Source organism: Eurypyga helias, unplaced genomic scaffold, assembly GCF_000690775.1.
Source record: "Eurypyga helias isolate BGI_N326 unplaced genomic scaffold, ASM69077v1 scaffold371, whole genome shotgun sequence".
NCBI classification, from domain to species: Eukaryota; Metazoa; Chordata; class Aves; order Eurypygiformes; family Eurypygidae; genus Eurypyga; species Eurypyga helias.
The window spans coordinates 6931-32219 of NW_010228672.1; the positions used below are offsets into that span (position 1 = coordinate 6931).

General features: G+C 36.6%; 1 protein-coding gene across 1 annotated transcript in view; it reads right to left on the bottom strand.

Moving 5' to 3' along the window:
- Positions 1–4428: 4428 nt before the first annotated feature.
- Positions 4429–25289, bottom strand: part of LRBA (LPS-responsive vesicle trafficking, beach and anchor containing) — a 144480-nt gene continuing 123619 nt past the window's right edge. The window contains exons 34-36 of the mRNA XM_010159865.1: positions 16100–16164; positions 4941–5049; positions 4429–4437 (exon numbers count right to left, since the gene is read on the bottom strand). Of these exons, the coding sequence (XP_010158167.1) occupies positions 4429–4437; positions 4941–5049; positions 16100–16164 (183 nt within the window). The remainder of the gene's footprint in view (positions 4438–4940; positions 5050–16099; positions 16165–25289) is intronic.

Below are 25289 nucleotides of genomic sequence, written 5' to 3' on the forward strand. Positions count from 1 at the left end.
AGCTCTACCAAACACTCAGGCATTTTTCCAAATCTCACCCTAAGAGACTTGTACATATAAATCCCAGGGACACTGGGTAAAATTTAAGGTTATAAGGGCTACAAGTTATGTTAGGAATGCTCACATTTCCATATTCCCTGTAAAAACGTTTGCTTCACTGCCACCTCACTAGAGAAATGAGTGGAATATTGCTTCATCGGGCTTGTTTGAGGCTTTACCACATTGTAAAATGGGTAGGTATGTCTTGGGTCTCCCTGTGACCTCCCCAGATCTCTACATTCATAGTTGTAACTACTTATAGAGGAAACAGTGAAAACACAGATGAAGAAAGGATCAGGAAATAGGAAAAAAAAAAGAAATAGAAAGGTTGACCCCTAACAGTGTTCAGCCATAGAAAAACCTCTCCTACACCTCCAAACCAATTTTTTTGGTCTTTTTTTTATAGTTTCAGCTTAGAAGACAGCCAGCATAACTGGTTTGCTCATAATTTATGATATTTATATTATCTCCCATGTAAAAAAAGGACTGGCCAGGCACCAAAGAGGAAGACTTCTTTGTCTTTGTTCAGGTTGCTGAGTTGTAAGGTAGAGCCCTCTAGAGAGGGTGGGAGATTGCATCTTCTGTGAGGGAAGCTGAGCACCTCCAGCTTCAACAAGCTTCTGGAGTGCAGGACTGCAGAGGCACAGGAGGGGTCTGCAATGCAAATGGAGGCACAGACTCCCGACAAAAAGGAAGACACAGAAAAACAGCCACGCCAGGATGACAGATGCCCTTCTTGCCACCAGACACAGAAGTGGATGTGCAGAGTTTGTTGCTTTTCAAGACACTTTATTTGAAGTTTCTTAAAGAGAGACAATTGCCTTGAGAAGACATTGGGAGGAAAGAAAGTGTCTTTCACAAACCCTTTTAATTTACACCTATCTCACCCAGGCACTTAAGAGTTCCCTGCCTATCTAAAGTTACAGCACAACCTGGGACAGTATGCAAAAAAAACCCACCCTTGCTTTAGAGATTCTTCCTGTGCTTTTGGTCATTCTACTTTAACGAAAGGATATAGACACTTTCCTCTCAATGTTCTGGCCAACACAGGGTCCCACCACATGAAGACATAGCAAAGACAGACCCAATCAGACCTTATGCTGCAAAGTGAACATAGGCCACATTTGCTGCAGTATCTCCAACCCCTCCTGGCTGTGAAAGAGTTGATAGAATTCATCAATCCACTTCCAGAAGGAAAACATCTGTCCTGTACTTGCAATGAATTAAGAACCAAGTAGGAGTGGTACCTTCCCCTCTGGACCCTGTGCAACGTTTAAAAATGTCACATGACAAACACTTTCTTGCACCACATTCCTCAAGTGCAGTTGTTCAGCACAGCGATGCCTTTCCTAGCATTACCTATTTTCTTAGGTTTTTCCTTTCTCTTACAATGACCATCCTTACCCCATTTCTAACCAAATACTGTACAATAATATATAGCTAAAGAATCTCATTATGAAGCTTGTCTGAAGTTCCCATGGCTTTCTCCTGCCTCTATGTGCCCCAGATACCCGACTTCAGCTTTAAATGATGACAAGAATATTTGTCTTTTATCTGAAAACTGCCCTTGCCTAAAAAAAAAAAAAGACAAAAGAAAAACCAGGTTCTGCATAAAATTCTCTATGACTAGACTGCTCTATCACCATGGTACAAACCTGTTCAAAATCTGACACACATACTGCAAGGCTCACCTTTGTCATGACTTTTAGAAATGGAAGAATTAAAACCAGGTAGCAGTAAACATACTACAGATCTTTAAAAAGAAATCTGGGGGTTGGATTTTTGCTGCCCTAATGTTGTCATGGAATATTTCATGTGTGATTTGAAACACCAGAAATGCAAGTGTGAATAAAAATGAAAAACGGGCAACAGTTCTTGGCGCATTTCTCATCTGTCTCTGGATTTTTCTCTCTCACTCAACCAGCCTTTCTCCCCACAGCTCAGGTGGCAAACCCTGCTTCTGCTCTGAATCATGCATGCTCATCCCAACCAGTTTTTTAAAAAAGTTGCAGATTTGCATCTAGTAATTATCACAATCACAGAATTATTTTAGATGTTATAAAACCATATTTGTAAATATCATTCTTCAGAGTTAAATGTTATAAGATAGTACTATTTTCCAAGGCATTTTTAAATCTTCGTTGTATACATGATCTGCTCACTTTCTTCAGCTATCACAGTGCGGAAATTCTTTGTCTTAGGACATTATTGGTGCAAAACATTTACATCAAATTTGAAAAGGAATTGGAAAAATTCACAGCAGGAAAGTCACATCACTATTTATTAAAGACATGACCTATGGCTAGAGAAGTCTCTGAGCTGCAGATCTCTGATAAGACTGACTTTATGAAAGTATAGCCTATCTGCTGCCTCATACAATTACTCTTTTCTGGACATATGCCATGGCAGATGGGATATTGGATTCAATGGACTGTCCAAGCAAAGTCTCTCTCATGCCTGGAAGAACACATTCTTCATTCGAACTCATTTCTCAAGAACAGATGGAAGATGAAGCAAGCAAATCAAGAAAACGGGTGCATCCAGGTGACCAAACCATACCAGTCAGGCTAGCCAAAACAACCTTTAGCTTAGGGTTCATCATCTGCTACTCTACTTCCTTACAGGTCTTCAGCTTCAGAAATGTGCCAGATCAAAGGCTGTATGGTTTTTTTGAAAGTAATTTTTGTCTTCTTTGCGAGTCCTTCCTGTCACATGCCTGTACGTGCGTCATGACACAAGCACGAGGACCAAAACACAGGCATCGGCACTGACACCCATTCATACAATGGGAACATACCTGCCAATTGCAATACACAGCACGTCAGCAGCCCAATACACCACAGGTCCATTCCCATTGTGTTGGCTCCAGTCTAGTCAAGTGATAGATCCATTTCTGGGCACGGCAGAAGAACGGCAAATTTGCTATAGCCTGGAGCACCCCCTTAAAAGGCTATGAGGGACACCATGGCTAAAATACACCATTGTGCTAAAACAAGTCAAGCACACTTTGACAGGCTGGGTGAAAACCAGACCATCCCATGGAAGGATAAAACACAGTACACAGGAATTTCTGGTTGTTGATGTGATACCTGCAGATTTGAATGGATGTGTCTAACGGTTGCCCCTTTCATAAAAGAAACACAACACTGAGATCTGCCACAGGCATCACTAACTTCATGTGACATCAGGTTTGTTATTTAAGCATTTGGCAGAATCCAATAGCCCTATATCCTCATTCTGCACACCCGCAGAAGCGATGCCAGATCTAAGTTTTTCCAACACAGTAACAAAACTAAGCTTGGTAAACAGACTGCTGCTATTTCAGTACACTAGTTTCTGTTTAAGTTCAACCTGATGAGTTAAACCCCTTGAGCCATCATACTGAGATAGCAGAGACTCCAAACAGCATCAACTTAAAAAAGTATCAGCCAACTCTTACCCTAGAGTGTTGTCACAGCAAAACTCAGAGCGATATTAAAAATGTAAGTTGATGCTCTGTGTAAATTTCTTCCAGACATCATAAAAGGTGTCTTGAGACTGAAATAAGACTAAAAGTGAAGTTGTCACTGAACATCTGTATTCACTGATAGCCCCTATTTACATGACAGCACCCTTTCCTTCACACAGATTTCCCACACACATGCACACCTTTGCAAATAGTTTGCATCTGAAGAAAAGAAGTGGGCTGTTCATCTAATCAATAATGCCATGTCATGCATGGAGCTTCTGCATAAATCCAGAGCCAAAGATGTCAAGTACGTCCCACTCCAATGATTATCAGGCAATGAAGTAAAAAGATGCACTTTTCATCTCCACAGGACTGTCGCCAAACCCTTGATGTAATAAATGAAACACGCCTGCTATTTCACCATTGCAAAATGGTACTGTAGATACCTTACAACGTCTCTGTTTGCAGGAGGGGGTAAGTAGCTCTAGATGAAGTGCAGATATGTTATTAAACAATGCACAGCTTGAATCCTGAGGCCAACACAGATGACCTTTAGAACATAAGCACTGTCTAAGACAAATATGCTTTCATCTTTGGGGAGTACTTTTTCAAGTAAAGATTTAAGAGAAAAACAGTTTAGAAATACGTTAAGCACAAATGTGCCTTCAATCTCTTAATGCTTCATTTTAAAAACAAAACCACAAGCAGTATCACATGTCAGAAGAAAGACTAAGTACTCTTTAAGCAGAATATTAGTTAATTTAGTGAGATCTTAGCTTCGTTTTCAATTAAACAACCCAGTAATTAAAGCACAGAGGAAGGAGATATGTGATATAACTGAGATCCAAAATTGGAAGTATAGCTAAAATGAATCAGAAAAAGGCTTTTTTTTTCATTACAAGTATATAAAAACAAAGATCATTATTTCACTTGAGAATCCCTTAAGTGGGCTGAAAATACAAAAACATAACAAAACCACACTGAGGCATATAAAACATAAGGAAAATGTTTCTAGAGATGGATTAAGTGAAATAGTAAATGATACAAAAAGAAAAAAAAGTAATTTTTCATTTTGCACGTAACAGGCTGTTATCATTTATCTTCAGTAAAGGTTTTATTCAGAACTGCATCTTGACTGTGATGCTAAGTAGCTTTGACACATACAGTGATATTTGCTTCATGGAAAAGCATGCATTGGTAAGATAAAATTCTTTCCCCCACAAACTATGGTTTGCCGATTCTGCCAAGTTCTGAGCTGCTCTGCACAGCCTGTTTTTCCATGAAAGTTAGTGGCAAACTATCACAACACCCTACGACACTCTGCAAAGCATCTTTCAGGTTGGAACCTCCTGTGCCTGAAAAGCCTGTATCACACACTGGAATCTTCAAACACAGTGAGCTTGTTATGTTGGGGCCTTTTGGGGTTTTTGTTTTAAAAAATTTCATTTCTTACCTCAAATTCAGCATGGCGGTTAATATCCTCTGCTCTCTGTCGGCTCAAGATAAATTCTGCTTCATTAGCCACTCTTACCAAATGGTCCTTCATGGTTTGACTCAGCAACCTGAGGACAGAGAACATTTCAGAACTGTCTTGAGAGAAGAAAGTCTCAAAATAAAAATCAGTAAATACAGTATATATACACAAATATTTTCAGCTCTGGTATAAATAAGGTTGAAGGGTAATTTTCTGGCAACTAGTAAAACTGTATTTCAATAGTAAACCAAACTAAATATTAAAGAAAATGTAAACACTCCAGACAGTCATTTGTTTTACATGAAACATTGGTATGTAAGAAAACCTTTCACATACACACAACACAAGATATAGAAAAGCAAGCAGTTTATGCATATAAACACCCACAGTGAAAGTCCTAATGCAACTGATGTAAAGTCTATACAAAAAATTGTGAAATGCACTGCAGTATAGTTTTTTCTCCAAATGTAAAATTGGAATTTTATGTTAAGTATACATTTAAGTAATATTTTCAGGATTATAAAACATCCTCAGTCTCACAAATGAAATACTAAGTTATACATTGTTCCAAGTTATGTACAGAATAAAGCTGTAATTCAATCTGAGATTTCAGAGGCCTTCATAAACCCTGAGTTTATGAATGGCAGCAGAGCTGACAGATTGAATTACAACCCAATTATTCTGTGAGTTCACATATTGTTACTAAAAACATTTCCTTTTTAATTAGTTACATTGGGATTCATAAAGTTAAAACCAGCTCTACAGGAGCTACACTGGTTTAGAAGGTTCACATTTCCGTAGGATCACTCAAAGATACACCAGATAAATCCACTACATGTTCTACTGGTTAGTTTTCCAAAATATGCATTATTAAAGATTTTTTTTTAAGGTTTTCAGTTTCTAATGCAGGAAAGAGTAGCAGAACATAAAATCACATATTTTCCTTGCACATATAAGCTAAAGTACATTTCAACAAGTTCAGTCTACTGAGAGCCTTTCTTTACAAACACAGGATTTATTATGCAGGGTGCCTTCTGACGTATGCAATGTTAATTTTATCCCCTAGAACATATTATCTGAACTAAGGTTCCCCCTTGTCTCCACCTGTACATTTGATAGTATGATTATCAATGCTCTGCTGCCTTCTTTTCCTGCACTCTTCACAATTCCACACTTGCGATACGCTTGCAGGTCACAAGCCTACCCCAATCAGAAGAAATCCAGAGGCAGAACAACATCTGAAACTCTTTGTTCATGGCCTCTCTCACTTCAAGGCTAGGAAAACTGCAGCACAACAGCTAAAAGGGCTGTGATCATGAACCACTTAAGTCAGTGGATTACTGTCTCCACATGGATGAAGTCTTGACAAAAGAAGTATGAACAATTCATTACATGAAGTACGGCTTCGTCTTCTGTTTGAGGAGCTGTGTACAGAACCCACCACTTTAGAGCCACAGTAGATGGTTCTACGTTTTAGAACGGAAGTAGCTGTTACCAACAAACATAGAGTTTGGCCAATTTAGCTGCATGCATTAGTGACAAACTTCTACTTTCAAAACTTTGCAGAGCCACCATCGCTGCAATAGTGTACCATCAATTTCATAACTTTTCATGGCTTCAAAAAAATTGGGAAAATAAAGTAGACAAGAAGGCATTACTCATACACTAAAAAAAAGAAACCCCAAACCTCCGCCTCTCATCATTTACATTAATATGTTCAGCTAAAAATAAATCCCTGCTAATAAACCAGCAACAAGGAACTCTGCATAGCCAATTTCATAGTCTGGGCAGATTCCAGGCATTTGATTCCCCTCTTTCTCCAGGATCCCCAGTAGCATATTCAAATCTGTCACATAAGCATTAAACTAAGAACTGTCTAAAAAAATATGGGTATCATAAATACTCATGTATTATGATATCATGCATTACAATTTACCATGTAACACAGTTGGACAGTATCCCATTATCTTCATCCAGTTTGCCAGTACCAATACCTCCTGCTAACCTGACTGGATTTGAAAAATACTAGCTATCCTTTAAAAGTCCCACCTTTTTCATCTGTTCAACGAAGTACCATATATAATAATTGTTTTTAACGATTTACAACATGGATCTTCCTTTTTATCTACTAAACGTAACCAGTAACCAGACGAGTCCATGACTGAGTGCACACTGGCCCTGACTAAGCATTTGCAGAGATGATGGATGTGTCCCAAGCAAAACAAAGTACTACTTTCCCTCACTCAGGAGCAACAGTCTCAAAACAGACTAGAAGTGTACCCTGTAAAAACAAATAGCTTTTGAGTACCAGAAAGAGCTTGGGCTCCTATAGATCAGTTGTCACTTTTGTCACCTCCACTTCTTCTTACTAATCCCACACACTTTCCTCATTTTCTCTATCATTTTCCATAGAGGGCCAGGCCAGGTAGATAAAAATTTACACGCGATTTTGCAGATAAATCCTAGTCAAATTTGTCATTTTGGCAACCAAAAATTCTTATGGCTAACAACTATGGAACTGTCCAAGCTTAGCACAAGCACTTACTGGTAACTTCAAGCTGTTCTCACAAAAAGGTAAAAGTTTCATATGATTAGCTATCAATTATTATACAGCTACTTCCCTTCTTACAAACTACCAAATTCAGCAACTAATAGTTTTCAGGAGATGAAGATAAAAATAATTTACTAATACAAATGAAGCTGATACGAAGTAATTGTCTGGTTTATACCATGTCAGCAGTGTTCATCATTTACATTCAAGAACTTCAAATTTTACCTTTTCAGCCACCTTTTCCAAATACTGCATATGCTTAGATTAACTTTATTCTATTAATTCAAGTTGTATCATTATCTAGGTCAGTTTGTTTGGGTGGTTTTTTTTTTTTTTTTAATGAGAACAGTATCCACATACATAGCATTCCACTCAGATTTCTATTTGCAATGTACCTCTAAGTATGCAACTTAGCAAACTAAATATATTTCTATACATAAATGTAATTATGGCACGATGTAGGAGAGTATATAGCCATCGTCAAAAATCAAAGGCAAATACAAGACCTCAGCATCTCTAAAAACAAATGTACCTCTGCTTAGATGCCTAAAATGAAGCTTTAATCCTCTACTTCCAAACACTAATTTTGGGAACCTTGGCAGCTGCTACTCTTCCATTTGAGGCAAACAAAACATTGAACAAAAATTTGTTAAGGGTGCTCACTGCTTGCAATAGAAACAACTGTTTCCAGCTGAGCAGACCACTGCTGAGGCAAGGAGAAGTATCTGACTTGTGCAAAAGTATTAGTTCAGCTCCAAACTGCATACAACACACTTTGTACAAATGTGAGTGGCTAGAAACTCTATCAGCTGACTTTGTGACAGACAAATGCTTTCTTCAAAAGAAAAATATTATGTATAGGAAAAATCTGATTTTCCTCAGTAAGACAGTGAGTGCGCTTCCTGGATTTAAAGGATCATAATGGTTCTTACTGGTACCTGCTCTGGCCTCCTACACAGAATTGATCATGCATGCTTCCCCCAAAATAATTTCATTTCCTCCATCAAGTCTGTACTTCTGTTTGGGCTACAGCATAGCTTTCAGAAAGATGCCCCAACTTCTTTTTTTAAGATTTGAAGATATTTTACATCATGTTCTCCTATAAATATATTTTATAATAAGGTAATAGGTGTCAATTAAAAAAATAAACCACAAAAGAACCCAATAAACAACCACAACTATTCCTTGTCTGCTTTTATACTGTTTTTTATTCCAGCAACTAGATGACATTAGTTCTTTTTTTGTTAAGTAAAAAGTCTATCCAAAAGATCTCTTTATAAATACTTTTTTTCACAGCGAAGGGACAGCTTTTCACTTCTCTGACTAAATAGGTTAATTGAATCTCTTGTGTTTTTCAAAGTATGCACACCCAAGCTGAAAGAAAAACTGGTCTAATATTTTCCTTCCAACCTATGCATTATAATCTCTACATGCAGGCCCATGGACCATGCTTGCCCTGTACTATCTCACATACCTGTTTATTTATTCAGTGTTAAACACCGAACTGCTGTTGAATGTGGTGATTTACACTCCTCCTTCCCTGATACATTCCCTTCTGGTTTGGATTTATTTATGATGAGTTTCTGAATTAATATTTTTCCTGATATTCAATAGGAAAAGAGTGGGGATGGAGCATGGACATGTTCTGTACAAGTTAGACCATAATAGTTATTGGGGTAAAGACTCTGGTTACCAGGCCTAGTCTTCTGCTTTCAGTGCACACCAGACTCAAGGTCTCACACAGACTTTCCTTTCTTGATCTAAGCACTTTTCTTTCTGGCACTCATGTGATCAACTTTTAAAAGATGAACTGCCGAGTAAAAACAAGCAAGGAGACGGAACCCATGCTGGAAGTTAAATATATACTTGCATACTTGGCTGGGTCAGGAATGAAGTGCTAAACCACTGAGAGAAAGGGCTCCAGCCAAATACATGAGATGTTCTGATTTTTATTGTTATGCTGGAAAAGAAAACTATGAGATACTAAGCAAAAAATCTTCATGATTTCTGGCTGCTGAATACTTAGATGATAAAGTAAAAACACAAGTTTCTCCCTACAACAAGCAAAAAGGATAAGGTACAAGAGAGAAAAAATGAAACAGGAAAATATGTAATACATATGTGTAAGCAAATAAAGTGAGAGATGGATAAATTCTGGGTTAGTATTACTGATGTCCAACAATTATCAGTTTTAGTCAAAATACAGAGTAAGTTTTACAGGTGATATTTACAATGGCTGCTTAGGCATAAATCTCTCATAAAGTACTACAGGGAGAGATTATGTATGTTCCAGATGCCACCACAACAGAGAACTCTGAGATAGCCAAGAAAGGAGGATCAAGCTAAGCTTTCCTACTTGCACTCCTCATAAACCTAGCATGTAAGAGATTCTCTTACTTCAAACGGAGGTACGTTCTACATGGGTACACACTGTTTTTTATGGGATCTGACTGCTCAATGTGCTAAGTGTTGGAATTGCTGCTGCAAGGAAGTTTTACAATCGCTTTGTGGAACACAGATACTTTACAGATACGCTGTTCAGTCATCAAAAAATACTGACAAGTCCGTAAGTCGTAAACACTGAAGTTTAAACACAATTAATCCCCTTAAAATAGGAGTGGAAAACCAAAACAAAGCAAAAAAACCAACCTACAACACTCCAAAGGACAGCTAGGAGGGGACACACCAATCCAACCTTTTCTATCTAGGATAGCCACTTAGGACATGCCAGAGCCTCGTGAAAACTGATCTGAGGTTGTGTCACATTCTGAGAGACTGCACGGTAGTACGACAGATGGTTTCTGAAAATTGTCAAGCAGACAGCGATAGTACAATACATGTATACACACACAGCGCAGTATAAATACATTCTTGTTACTCTTGCATTAATTCATTTTTAAAAGCAGGTTATTAAAAACTTTCTACATAAAAAAAAAGACTTCCCAAGCACTGAAAAATGTTTTATGATTTTGCTCTTTCATAGACCCAGCAAATGAATGACTTACTTTCACAAGCAAAACCTACCTTTTTCCCATACATATCCTCCAAAGTTACTCCAAAGCATCTCCAATAATAAAAGCTTACATTAATTTTTAATCATTAAGATATAGCTCTCCCCAAAAAGTTTCTGCTTACTTACTAAGTTGCAGCAAAGATCATATGTTCCCAGTTACATAAAAACGATGCAATTTAAATCCATGCACAGACGATCAAACAAAGCTCAGTGAAATAAAAAACTGTTTTAAAAATGGTTGTGCATGTCGCACCATACCTTAGTGCACACACACAAATCATGTAGTGCCAAGAACCCCACTCCAAGTCACTTATCCATCTCTAAAACACATCCAATCTACAATTTCTAACATTTAAATAGTTGTTTAAATTCTAACCTAACAATCTTTTGTAGTTCAAATTCACACATTAACAAAGCTGCTTCTGCTATGAAACCAAAACAGTAACATAAAAACCTCAGAAGATACATCACCAAAAGTCCCTTGTACTAAACCTAACACTTAGAACAGATTGCTAAAAATAAAAAGCAAGGAAATGTGGAAAGCACTTTTTTCCTCTTACAAATCAAGACTATGGTGCAGGTTCTGTGTTATCAGAATATCAGGGCAAGGCGGCTGCAATAAGAGGAGCAGACTGGTAGTAATCAATTCTAGTTTGGATGTGACTGGATTTATCATTTTTTTCCGGAGCCTTTTTTGGTCAATTATGCACAAAGCATAAGTCTGTCAGTCATCACCCATATTTTCATTAATAGCTATATCTTTCTAACTATTTTCCATCACAGTAGTTGCTCCTATGGCAACACATTCTCTAACATTCATTCCTCAAGAGTGACCGCACTATTGCAAATGAAAGACAATTGAATGGGGCAGCCTACATCTGTCCCCTATTTTCCGTTAGGAAAGTGTGCAAGTAATTGGCCAACTATTCCAATATTAAAAAATATTTGCATCTATGGCCAGTCAAAAGTAATATATACAATTCAAGAAAAGGAACAGCAGGTGACATATGTTGAAATTTTCTTAGTACAGTTCCCTCTAAAGAAAAAAAGCTACAGAAATGCAGACGATTACAGCATTCCAGATTTTATACTGCTGCATGTTATGTACTGGGAGAGTAATACCGGTTACATCTGGTTATTTCTGGAGAGGTTTGGGTTTTTTTTTTCGATTGGTTGGTGGAATTTTTACTTGCTAAGGATATTAGATTTGCATGCTGTCTTCCTCCTCTCCCAGTAACTTTTGAATTCATTGGATAATGCCAACAAATTTTTTTAATAAAAGGCTAGTTTATAAAAAAAATGTTATTTTTATACAAGATTTTTATCCCACAGAGGACAGAAACCCTTGCAAGCATCCTTAAAAGCAAAAAAAGCTGTTTTCAACTGCACTGAAAGCTGCAGAAAATTCAATACAGGAGGAGAATGCTCTATTATAACAGGAGAATTTTGATTAGATTTCCCCCCTCATTAGACAAAAGACAATCTAGTAATGAGAAAAAGCTACAGCACAATAAACTTCATTAGTTCTGCTTCTCCTGGATACACTTGTGAATCCTTAAGTTTTGGGTTGTTTGTTTTGTTAAAGATATGAAAGGGCAAAAGGAGGGGAAATTCTACATGTATTCTGCTACCTTAATGAGGTTATCTTTCAACCAAACTTTATGTGACAGTTTTTAAAGCAACCACTGCCTGAATATTCATTTACAGATGTATAAACAAATACGTATAGAACACAGCGCTTCATCCTTCAGATGCCCAAGAAAACTATGTGTGAGAAAACTAAAATTAAGCATCTTCAAGAGTCTCCTCAACTGAAAATCTGAAAGAATAATTGCTGCAGCATGCTTAGGAGACTGATCCCTCAACCCCTGCCATGCCAAACCCATTATCAACCCAAGGGGGATAATAACTGTCATGGCCAGACTCAAGCTCGAGTACGTTTGTTAGTGCGCTGACTGATACAGAAAACAAGGTCTACCATAAGAGATGTTTCACACTAAAGTGTGCTAATGAATCAAAGTGACAGGACAGTTTTAACCTTCACAGAGCAAAGGAGTTGTTTGTTAACTAGTCAGGTAGAGGAAATAAGAGTCTAACAAAAGAGACATTTGTACACGCAAGGAAGTAAAACAAAGCTTCCTTTTTTTTTTGCTTGGTTTTTGATTGGTTGGTTGGTTTGGTTTTTCTCCAGTTCAGAAATAATCATTTGGCCATCTCCTGCATAAGGAGGAAACAGTTTCAGGGGGGCAAAAAAGGAACCTGCCTGGACACCTTGGAAGTCACCTAAGGAGAGGAGTGGCTACAACAGTAAACCAAATCACACCTAAAGGATGATTCTGGTGAACAAATTCCCTCATCAGAAAGTTCTTGGATTAAGGCTCCAAAGGGAGCCCTAGAGGGAGGACCCACAGGTGAAAGGCAAGCACAGACTGCAGTCTAGACTGACAGAAGTACAGCAGGCTAAGGAAAACCTTTCACAACCTATGCTTCTGCCGCACCGATGGCTCAGTACGTGGAGAGGCAGTGGGTACAGGCACCTTTTCAACAAGGTTCTAAGGGCATTAATAGTGTTCCCAGACGTTACAATAATAGTGAACAACACATTAATTTCGATTAAAAACAGATTAATGTTCAAGGCGCAGCGTTCTGAAATAGACAGTTCATGCACAGAAAGGTTATTTTCCGATATCTGCTCCTTTAGTTTTTCACTTACATTCTGTACATTCCTGTTTTTCTACACAGTTTGTTTTTTCTGTTCCTATGCTTGTAACCTGGCCTTCAAAAGACTTCAGTTGTGTATTTCAGTTTTAGGTAGGGTTACGGTTCTGCATTTTCACATACTAGCCTGCTGTTTATATTTTTTTTCAGTTCAAGATTCAAAGTTTCACTGGGCACAAACAAGTCAATTCTGCTATAAATGTGCAGTGGACCTGATAGATCTGGAAAGCCTGGGAGCAACTGTATGTGTACAACATCAGTTACTGGTGAACATGATGAAATTCAGACCAACACATTCTGAATGCAGCACATACACTGCAGATCTTATGAGTCCCAGAGGCAAACTTTCTGCACATATTTCTGTCCAGGGAATCCTAGCCAAAACATGGCAAGCCTAAATATAAAACTTCCAACTGCTGTGAGAGAGAGAGGTACATTCATACCTTTCACATAAAAGCAGAAAATATATTTGAAGGCAAGTATAAGAAGATATTTAGATCTCTCTCTGCCAGCAAGTTTTTCCAGTTGTCTTATTTGACTGATAAACAAAAACCGTAGAACACACTTCAGACTGGAAGATACTCTGGCATTAGTCAAAAGAAATTAGTAACGAACACTGGGAATAAAACCCTGGTTTACAAAGGTTATAGGATGACCAAGACTTTTGCACCAAGATGGCAGACAATAGCAATTCTCTGATTCTACCAAGTCCAGGCAGTTCTTCCAATCCTTAATATTATTTATTCTAACACACCACATGTCAATTTCCTTTGCTGAAATCAGGTCTGCCCTCTGCACAACTACCTTGTTTTCCTTTTCTGAGTACTTACAGAAACATTTTAAAAATTCAACTTTTATTATACAATTATGCAGTTAACATCTAAATCAGTATCATTTGACTATTTTCAGTTTTAATTAAAAGATTACAGCTTTTGGAGTTTTTAAGATTATAACGCTATGGCAAAAAATACATTAAAATAACAAATACAATGAAATACAAAGCCTGAAATGTTTTTGTGTAAGTATTAGTATATGTGCAAGAAAAATAATGTGCAACCTGCATGAGGGGAAAAAAAAGGTAGCTCTGGAATATAGTTCATGTCATATGAGGGATAATAGTTTCATTTGAGTGGATTCTGAAAAGCCACAAAACACAGCAATGATCAATTCAGCAATAAGTTTAAAGGCTTCTATAAACAGCAATGGAGGAAAATGGAGACAGATAAAAGGAACCATTTTTAAGAAATTAATCCCCTCTCCTCTTGCCCAGAATGAAAGTTACATACCCACTTTTTAAAAAAACAACTCTGCTAAGAGTCAGAAATGAAATGAAGTAACAATTACTTAGGTATTTTCTGCTAACCAAAACCACAGTTTTCAGTCTTCAAGGGATCATTTGTCCCTCAGACAACCGCTCTGCTAAGGCTAGACTGTAAGTTATTGATGTTGTTTATGGAGGTGGGGGAGTGATTCCATCTGTCTGTGATGGGCACTGCAGGTTTTTAAAAGAAAATAGTCAATTCCAAACAGTTTACTGATAGAATGCTCTCTGAAAGCTTGACCTGGACAAGCTGAGTAACTACCAAGTAACTACTACTTACAACTCTGTCTCAGCAACTGATTTGTTCATGATAATCATCTTACACAGACAAATCTTACATTGCGCTTTACATGTGTGTGGGATCTTTATGTTATCTATGCTAATAAAACATTAATCAAGGGTCAAATTTATTGCAGGCAGTTTATAAGTAAGGTCAAGACAGGTCAGCCTCACATAATAGGAAACAACTACAGGCTAGATCTTAACACTGTAACTGAACACCCTTGTTGCTTTACCTTGGCCCTTGGGATCAAGACTAGTAGCAAAATGTTTTTTCTGCCCGAGAACAGTGTTTCCCTCACCACAAACTGAAATGCAACCATGAAAATGGTCATTATTTTTACGTATCTTGAAAGCATCTATACATTTTAAAGTGAAAATCCCCAACAGCTATTTCCCATATTCCTACAATGATGTAAAAGTACTTATTTAGGACTTTATCTGATAAATTATTTTGGTTTTAATTCAGTAGCTGTTTTAATCTTGTAAAATGTATTTTCTACTGGGATTCTTACTAGCCCAAGTTATTCACTAACCGAATTTAGGTTTAGATAAATGGCATTTCTTATAACACTCCTTAGCTAACTCATCATTATGACACCTGTAAAAAAATCCTTTAGAAAAAGTAAATATTGCTCTTGGTCAGCCTCAACAATCAATTCCTAATGAACAAAATATTGATGGTTGTGAATAGCCACTGCAAGTCGAAGAGCATGGTCTCACCAACTGCTCTGCCATTTTCTATAAGTTCCACTAATATACATATATAGTTACGGATAGAACATTAAACTAATTGGTAATATTAACAGATTATTTCTTTTACCTTAAAGAATTCCTTTCTATTTTATGAGGTAGATTGGAAATAAATGAGCAAACTGAAATCTAATTCCTGAGACAGAGGCTTATCTTACAATTCCTAGCTATTATGTCTTCCAAATATCAATTCCCTTCCTCAAGAGATTAGCTGAATACAAATTATAGTTTCAACGTTAACCAGTGCACAAGGACAGGAAAAAAGAAAATCCATGACACACTGATAAGTGAAATATTTAATGAAACTAGAGAGCATTCAGATTCTGCAAAATCCCATATTCAGTATCAGAACTGGACTGAAGTATTAAAGAATGTGAAATCTGGCTTGTAAAACTCAAAGAAAGTAACACAAAGAGGAAGAAGAAAAATTATTTAAAAAAAGTTTCAAGCCACACCACCTCCTGAAGGCTAGGGCAGAGGTGCTATCAAGTATTGTGACTTACCTTCCTTCATTGACAAGCTCAATAAAGGCAAGTCCAGCATTCTTTTGTATAGAGTTCTGCCACTCCTGGGGAAAAAAAGAAAGAGAAAACCAGTTGTATAAAAACAAAACAAACAAAAAAAAATTTCCAGCTATAGGGTTGTGCACTGTCATTTTTAGCAACTTACACCACCATCAGCAAACATAAAGCACTAATTGTGTGCTAATTAGGAAGGAAATATTGCTAGCATGAAGAAGCAGAACAGTATCATTTACTCAAAGTCATATTCTGTAGAGGGGAGCAGAAAATACAGAAACATCCCACAAACAACTGCATAATTTTTTTCCCTAAGTTATATATTCTGAACTTACTCTCATTTGCTGATGCTTTGCCTTACTGAACCTTCATAATGCTAGAAACAAACTGTTTTACATTAACGTAAGGCTCCTAATTAGACACGAATTTCTCTTACAGCTTGAAGTCTAGTTAACATGTATTCCAGTAACAATCCTCACCTCAGCATCACATAGCCAGCTCTACTCAAAAAAAATCTGCTAACGACCCAAATATTGCATCATTAACACCCAGTATGTCTCCAAACTTTTTAACACATTTTAACACACTGAAATGACGGTAACTGCAGACACACATGCACTACACATCTCTTACATCCAACTGAACCCTGAATTACAGCAAAATTCTACACCTCTTAAAACATGTAAGCGGGTTTTGCCTGGCCCCCAGAAGAGTCACTTGGATAGCAACCAATCCAGATGACCTATCTCTGGGGCTTGATTCCCCCTTTGAAAGCTGAGATGAAAACAGAATTGGTTAAGAAAAACACAAAGAAGATTTTTAATCTTAGACTCAATGGGAACAAGTTGGCAGAGGTAAAACTTAAGGTAAACATATGAACGTTACATTTTGGAGAAAGTGTAGAGGCATTTGGATAGAACAGGCCAAATACAACTCTTGGTGTAAACTCTACAACTCTTCTAAACTAATACAAAAGAATGAATCTGCAGCAGACAGATACTCAAGTTTCGTATCCTTTTCCACATAGGCTTCCGTGATTTTTCAGTTTTTGTTGAATGAAGTAATAATGATTATTCACATCATTACTTCTATCACTGTGGTTCTTTTTAAAAACCTCATCAGCTCCAAAACAGGCAAAAAGTGCAAAACTTCAAATACCTCTTAAACAGAGAACATTTCTAGCTGCTCAGTGCTGCAGAATTACCTCTCAGGCAGTGACATAAAGGCTTGATCAGACATACACAAAAGACAGTAGAACAACATTGTTTATTTACAATTTAAATCCTACCCCCCGACACCTCTCCACTCCCACCCCCCAAAAAAAGATTTCCAGAGAGGAGAGATTAGAATCTTAAGGCTTCACATATTCTAGGCCCTATATATTCTTTGATTTTTGAGTTGCAACAACATATTATAATTTTCAGGTAGTCAGAATTAAGAGTAGTATAATTAGAATTTGTGACGTATTATTATTTATCATGAATTATAAATGTATTTCATTATTTTTCATATAACTAGTATCTCTGCATTAATAGGCAAGCAACATTCTAAGCACCTTCTAAGTTCCATTTACATATTACCACATATGGGGTTTTAGTGTTCTGGGCCATGAGGTTGTGTTTTGCTTGAGGCCACATTAAGTAGCATCATTGGTCCATATATATATATATCATTATATATATTGTTATAAATATATACATATATATTGGTCCTGCTACATATATCTTGTGATTATTTCTCCCACCATCTTTCCCACAGTTCTCTATTGCCTTCGACGGCCACCATTACATGGCTTCAAGTTAGTCGGTAAGCTGCCTCCAATAGCTTTAAGAAGCAATTATTCTTATGAAGAAAAAAAAAAAGGGACATTTAACTGCTAATATTCTAAACAAAATAGCATATACAACTAATCTCATAAGAGATTTTTTTAATTATGTAGTATCAAGCTTAAACATCTAGCTTCATATGATGATAACTGAAAATACTGTGTTAGCTTAGATGTGTAAAAACCCAAGAAAAGCAAAATTTTTTTTCCATTTATGACACTGCCCATCTGTTGCTTTGCTCTTTAAGAGAGCTCAATACAATCCTGGAAAATTTAATTGGTGAAGATGGAGGTTGCCAAAAGTGAAAAGAAAGTGCATTTATCATGATACTTTTCAGCATTTTTCTCTGCATCAGACATCATCAAAGAAGGCGTTAGTCTAAACAATTTCATAAATCACATCTGAACACACCCTAAAGCTAATTATAATAGTTGAAAGAAAAGACTAATGGTCATCATCTTTCATGATCCATTCAATATTTCCCCACAGTATATGTTCTCTCTCAAACAATTACACTCAGTATGTATGTTACATTATTATATCAACATCTTAGTTATCCATGTCCCTAAGGTATTGGGGAAAAAACACGTTAAAAGCCTCAAACTCAACCACTAATGCAGCTAAATAACTAGAAAACACATTTCAGCACTTTCCTAAGGAAGGACTGTAAGGGAAGATCAACAAAGTCAATAATTTCATACCTGTTCTAAGCTGTACTTAATTGACCATCATTTCCTATGGCTATAAATGTTTAGTAACTGAGAGACATAAGGTACTTGTAATGCTTTTGGTCACTGTACACTCAACAGTGAAGCAGGAAAAAAACCTAGAAGCACTAAATGCTATCACAAATAGCTACAGTGAAAAGCAACCATTACAAGGACACAAATAAGAAATCACATTTTACTCAAATACTATGTCTGATGTGGAAACTTCCTAGCTCATTACTGTTTCACCTACTTCCTTAACACGATCTGTAAACACTTCCGTAAGTATCCTAGATAAAATGCAAGTACTACATCCTTTCCTGAAATGGCACTCCAAAGATCATCTGAAATATAATTCTGTATGGAACAACATATTACACTTCCAGTAGCTACAGCACAACTCTGTCATAAATAAATACATCCCAGTCCTCAATAGCACCAATTTTATATCATCAACAAGTTTCATTAACACATTCATTCTGTGTGCACAAGAATCATTACATGAAAATATTAAACAGCAGTGGTCTTGAACCAGTTCAGAAACTAATAATCACCTTCAAGGCCTGTATCGTGACCTGCTGTTGTCCCTTCTGAGTCATGGTGGATTTTTTTAATCTATGTTACGATGGGTTTTTTAATTAATTCTAACTAATGATCAGTCATATGACAGTACCAAATGCTCTAATAAAACTCATCTAAATTACTACATTTTCTTTATCTAGGAAATACATTTTGGCCAATGATCATGACATGCATTAGATCATAACCAACAATAAGATTAGTCTTGCAAAACAAACTTTAGCATTCATATGTCCCATTTTATTTCATTTGGGCTATGTATGCATGTGTAGTTATGTCAGTCTTCAAATGCATTGAAATTGTCTATACTACTTGATCCTCCTATTTCCTTTCTTAATAATATGTCTCTAATCATATGGCATCATCAGGTAGGTGGAGAAATTCTTTACAAATTCGGAATTGAACTTTAATTTTGCAGTGTCAGCTCTAATGATCATTTTCTTCCATTTGTTACTGGCTCCCTACTCATTCTGAATATCCTCGTTCAGATCTATTACTTCAGGAGCTTCTTATTTACCCAAACAGGCCTGTCCAAAGGCCTTTTGTACAAGTAGCAGCTAGTAGGAGCCAGCTTCAAAACAAAGAAAAGCAGGTGGTTCTTTACACAGTGCATTACATATCAGTGGAATCTATTGCCAAAGGATGTTGTGGTGACTGAAAGTTCAATAGGACCAAGAAGAGACTGCACAAGTTCATGGGAAGGAAAACGCATTGATATTGACTAAATATACAGAAACTACATCCAATCCAGAGAATACCCCAAACTGAAAATACCTGGAGAGAGAGTATCATACACACTTGTCCTACTTTATTCTTCGTGAGCATCTCTGTGTCTGTAGTTGGAGATGCAACTCCAAGCAAGGCGGAGCCATCATCTAATCCAATACAGCCATTCCTGAACTCTAATCACTCAAAAGAAATGCCAAGAAAAGTTCGTTGATAACCATTTTTATTGGCTTGCAATTTGAAGTGCTTGCCTGTAGGACAATATCCCTCCTCGCCTGTACACTTCTAGGAAAGCAATATAATCATATTTCAAAGAATTAACACAAAATATACATTCTTCAAGCTATATAAAAACATTTGCCAGACCAATCCATCACCTGGTCTGATGGCTAAAAAATTAAACCAACACCTTCAACATCTTTAAAACATTACCAATAGATGAAAACTGCTTTATTTTCAACTGTAGCAAACATGCATACTCCTTAATAATTCATTCTTCTCAGAAACTTAAACTATCCTTATAACAAGGGTAACATATTCCACAATCAAGGATTGTATCTGACAGTTGCAATACACGCTCCAGAGCAAATTCTCTGGTAATTCGTCCTTCCCAAAAAGCTCATGGAGTTTTATTAATTTATTTTGGTTATGAAACAAAGGAGAAGGATGACTTTGGTACTGACAACTATGAATGAAGCACTAAGGAGCAGGGTGGGAAAACATATAACTAAGAGACATATTATATCCTAGAGTAAAGGTCAAATCTGCATGAAAAACTTGTTCATAGAGAGATATACTAATCTTTAAGTGCCTAAAGTAAACTATCAAGAACTTTTCAGCAGTGTTTGCATTTGGTGTCAGCACTCTCTCAGCACCACATCCACTACAGGCTTGAATGAACTCAGCAATAAAGAACATACAGTGACAAGTACATTATATCTCAGCTGGGTTCTTCATAATTAAAAAAAAAGAGACTGCATGTGAGGCAGAATATCTGCAAACATAAATTACTTGGAAAGAGCTGAAGCATGCTTTTATTATTTTAATCTACAAAGCTCCATTGAAAAAAAAACTAAAACCAATGTGGAATTATGGGAAATCATATATAGAAACTCTATGTAGCAATTTAATATCAAAATTAGCACATGCTAAGTAGTGTATGAAACAGAAAAACTTTGCAAGAATGTGACATTTTAATATAAGAGTAACAAAACACATCTGGAGAAAATGTTATTCAGTATTTATACAGTCATACCCTGAATGCTCAAATAAAATTTAGAAAACATAAATCAATAATGGGAGAACTAATCAGAACTTGAGGGAAAAAAAGAAAAAAAAAATCAGTAATTACATTCATGGTACTTTCCTCTATGGAAGAACATAATTGCTGCTGAATCCTGACACAGAGAAGAGAGAGCTTGCGAAATTATTTATTACTATCTCAAAAATTCAGAACATCTTGTTCTGTTTGTTGGGCAAACTTCTCAGGCTTGAATTTATTGAAATTTAAACAATGGATACTATTCCACACTAAACAGTGGCTTGTCCACGAAAGCTTTAATGTGGCATCCACGTAACAAGTCAAGCTATGTCGCTAATCAATACAGAGGTTTTGATTTCAATAAGGGTGATAAAAGTTACTCTAACCCTGGCCAGCTACAAGCTCTCAACAGATGATCATCATTAGACTTCTATCGGGGTTCCACACACTCAGGCTGTACAAATGTGTCCTATTAGTACATGGTCTGTCTGTTTGGCAACTCCAGTCTTAAGACAAATGGCAGCTGCTGCCCTTCAAGGTCTGAAGTCAAGTCCTCAGGGAATCTAAAAGCCCAACTGGAAAAATCAAGGCCTGTTCATTAGAGACTGCTCGAGGGGAAACTTGCAAGGCTGCCATTAGAACTATATAAAAGAGCTAATTATTTTTATAAGACTTTTAAACTATCAAACACACTCAGTTACAATAAAAAGTATTTACTGCTGGCATTCCATTAAAAAGTAGTTTTTTGTCAAAAAATCAGCTAGCGATAGTACGTAACTAAAGCCTTTCCATTAAAAATTTTAATGAGTCTTCTAGGAGAAAGTTGTGTAAAACTTAATTAGATTAGATTGGTTCTCAAGTGGAAGTATAACACCAAGCACACTGCTTGGGGAAAATGTTCCAAACACCAAACTAACTAATGAACCATAAAGGTGGGCTGAGATCGTGTGTCTGACTATCCACACCTGAAAAAGACAAGAAATTCAAGAAACAAACACACTCATTGTTGCAAAACTGACTGAAAAGAAGTCCTTGTTTCAAACCTATGCTGTTAGCAAACAACTGAAAACGCTGTGGTATAACTAGTGTGTTGATAAATCAGTCCAAAAGGCACGCGGCCTAGTTAGTATCGAACACCACGACTGACCAAAAAACAATGAAAACCCGAAGTGTCTCAGTATTTTTCCTCTGATAAAACACAGAAACAAAGATCATGATAACAATAGCTACCTTCTTAAAATATACTCTGAGGAAAAAGTTGGAACACTTCTTTATTTGTAACCACAAAATTGTTTACTATTTTAACTATGAAACAAAATCAGAAGTTTCTTATACGGAAATATTTTTCCAGCTGCACAGCATGACAGCACCGTATTGAATTCTAATGGTATAACAGATCACTACTATATTTATTACACAGTATTTATTACAAATCTTTTAGGAGTACTATATGAAATTCATTAGTGTTCCTTAATCAATTCTTGGATCAACATGCACATTAGCTTCGACAGCCTAATTCTAAAAAGCAATTACAAGCCTAGTCCTTATGTAAAAGGACAGAAAGAAGCTACGTTGAACCAGTTTAAAAGAATGAAAACGTAAAGAAAACGTATTAGGAATGATTTATATCAATGCCTAGTGCTGAAGTTAATTACAACTAACCCAATAAAATAGTGCCTTTATTATTGTACAGCAAGTAATAACTTTAGACGCAGAAAACAGAACTCTCTGCTGACTTTTGCATGCTCAATTCCACAGCACACTACATTAAGAATTAAAGAAGTAGTAAATAAGCTATACAGAAACAGCAGTTTTTTAACTAAAAGCAGAAGACTCCCCTGCTGTTTAACCATTCGGGATATTCCATGTAAATCGAGCTTCCTGTAAACTGGCATTATGTTGTTAGTGGTAAATGCCTAAAACTACCTTACAATGAGAGATTAATTTCAATGCTTGGAAGTTTGAGTTCAAGTCACAGTTAGTTTTTAGATATTCTGAAAATAAATTATACACATATAAAGCTGGAGTAGTTTGCATACTGAAGTACTATGTTGTTGAGTAAAACGCTAAATAAAAAACTGTCATCTTGTCAGTCAGTGCCTTTTACGCTACGAGATTACTCTCAACATAATAATGGTCGTCCTCTCTACAAACTACGCAAATCTGTCCTAAAAGATACAATATTGTGAAAGACACTACATAAAATGTTACAGTACATACAATCTTTAGCAATTACATACAGCCAGAAAATCTTAGCCCAGGTTGCAGCTGTCATAATTTATAGTGACACCAAATATTCTTCAAACAGGATTTTAGTAATAAAAGAAAACTTAAATCACAATCTGAAAGTTCATATAAAATTATTAAAATATCACTGTATGCATAAATAAAATGCTATTGGTAATAATATTCTTTATGAATAATAGATTTGGTTATCTAGTTTCAAAAAAGTATGAACATGTATATGAAAAACACTCATTACATGCCTTTTTATTACATGCCTTTTATAGCGCTCTAACTCGTGACTCGATGAATGAAATTTTGCATCTAGAACCAATGTCACATTAAGATGAAACAGGTATGTCTATGTTAAACTCCAGTTCATCTGTGGTCCTGGTACAGCAACAAACTGTAAAAGGGGGAAAACCTGAATGAGTGGACCACCAATTTCAGGTCCACAGTTTTTGATGGAGGAAGCAATTTGCCTGGGCAGCTTCTTTCTCCCTTTCTCCCACTAGTGAGCTGTTGCCATGACTCCTCATGAAACAAAATTAGAGGTCAGGTTTGAGTTCATCTAGCAGCAAACCTCTTCCACCGCAGTTTCCTCTTCAGGTTCTTTAACCATCAGCTATTTTCAGTGCTGAGATGAAAGACAGTAGCTTCAGGAAGAACAGGAACAGAAATCTTAAACATTGAAGAATCAAAGTATCGAGCAGTTCTGTAAATATGCAGCAGTGGGAAGCAAGAAACTAAGTCAAAGGAGATGAGTAAGGAAAACAGAAGTGAGGGAAAGGGACAACGTAAGATTAACAAAAGGAAGAGATCCAAATATTCAAGATGCAGTGCCAGCATCATTTTTATGGAGAAAGGAAAACAGATCGAGGAATAGCAGGAGTATAAGGCAACTGCCTCTAGATTTCAGTGCTTTTTTGTTTAACTGTGATTTTGAGTTTTATAAAATCACTGAATGGGAAAAATTGTCTTACGAGGTAGATTACTAATTATAAGGACAAGAAAATCACAGCATACTCACTGCTACACTGTTGCACTAGTAATGATGGACTGATCCACTGATAGCAATATTCATCATCACCACCAGCAAATACCAGCAACCTTCCTGCTCAATGTCTATTAAACCTTAACCAAATAGATTTAATTAATAAAAAAAAACCACTCACCAACATGCACAGTGAACACTATTTTGAAACTAAAAGCCCTTTTATATTACCCTTTTTCCCCAGTGCAGCTTAGTTTCGACTTAAACTCTCGTAATGAATGCATGCAAACAATGAACAAGATTCCTGCTATCATCGTACCTTTGAGGGAAAGAAACTAAAGTATGTAAACCAATCCCACCTCTTGACTCAAAAGACAGGATGTCCAAACCTGACCCTTATCCTTCTTTTGGGTAATCCTATCCTAAGTCAGACCTTTTATGAAAATACTTAGAGAAAAGGAAGCTAAATCGAATTGAATTATTAAAAAAGGGGGAAAAAACCTAACGTGTCTCCTCCATTACATTCCACTTCCATACAACATTCCCTACGTCATCCTATATTTGTTGTCTTCATTTAGACTAAAACACTCTGGGTACCCATTATTCCACTGTTACATGACACACGACACCACAGGGCTCTGTTCTCATCTGTCCCAATATGTTGCTACAATAAACATGATAAATAATAATTTTCTGCTCCTTTCACTGCAAATCCTCCCCTGCACTGACCAAGCAAATTTTCCAAGAAGAAAAGCACATAGCCATTTTGGTTTTAAAGAAAAATAAACGTCTCTGTAAACATTCAGAAGGTATTGGAAAATCCAGCTGATTCTTCTGAATCAAATTAGGCTCAGAACTA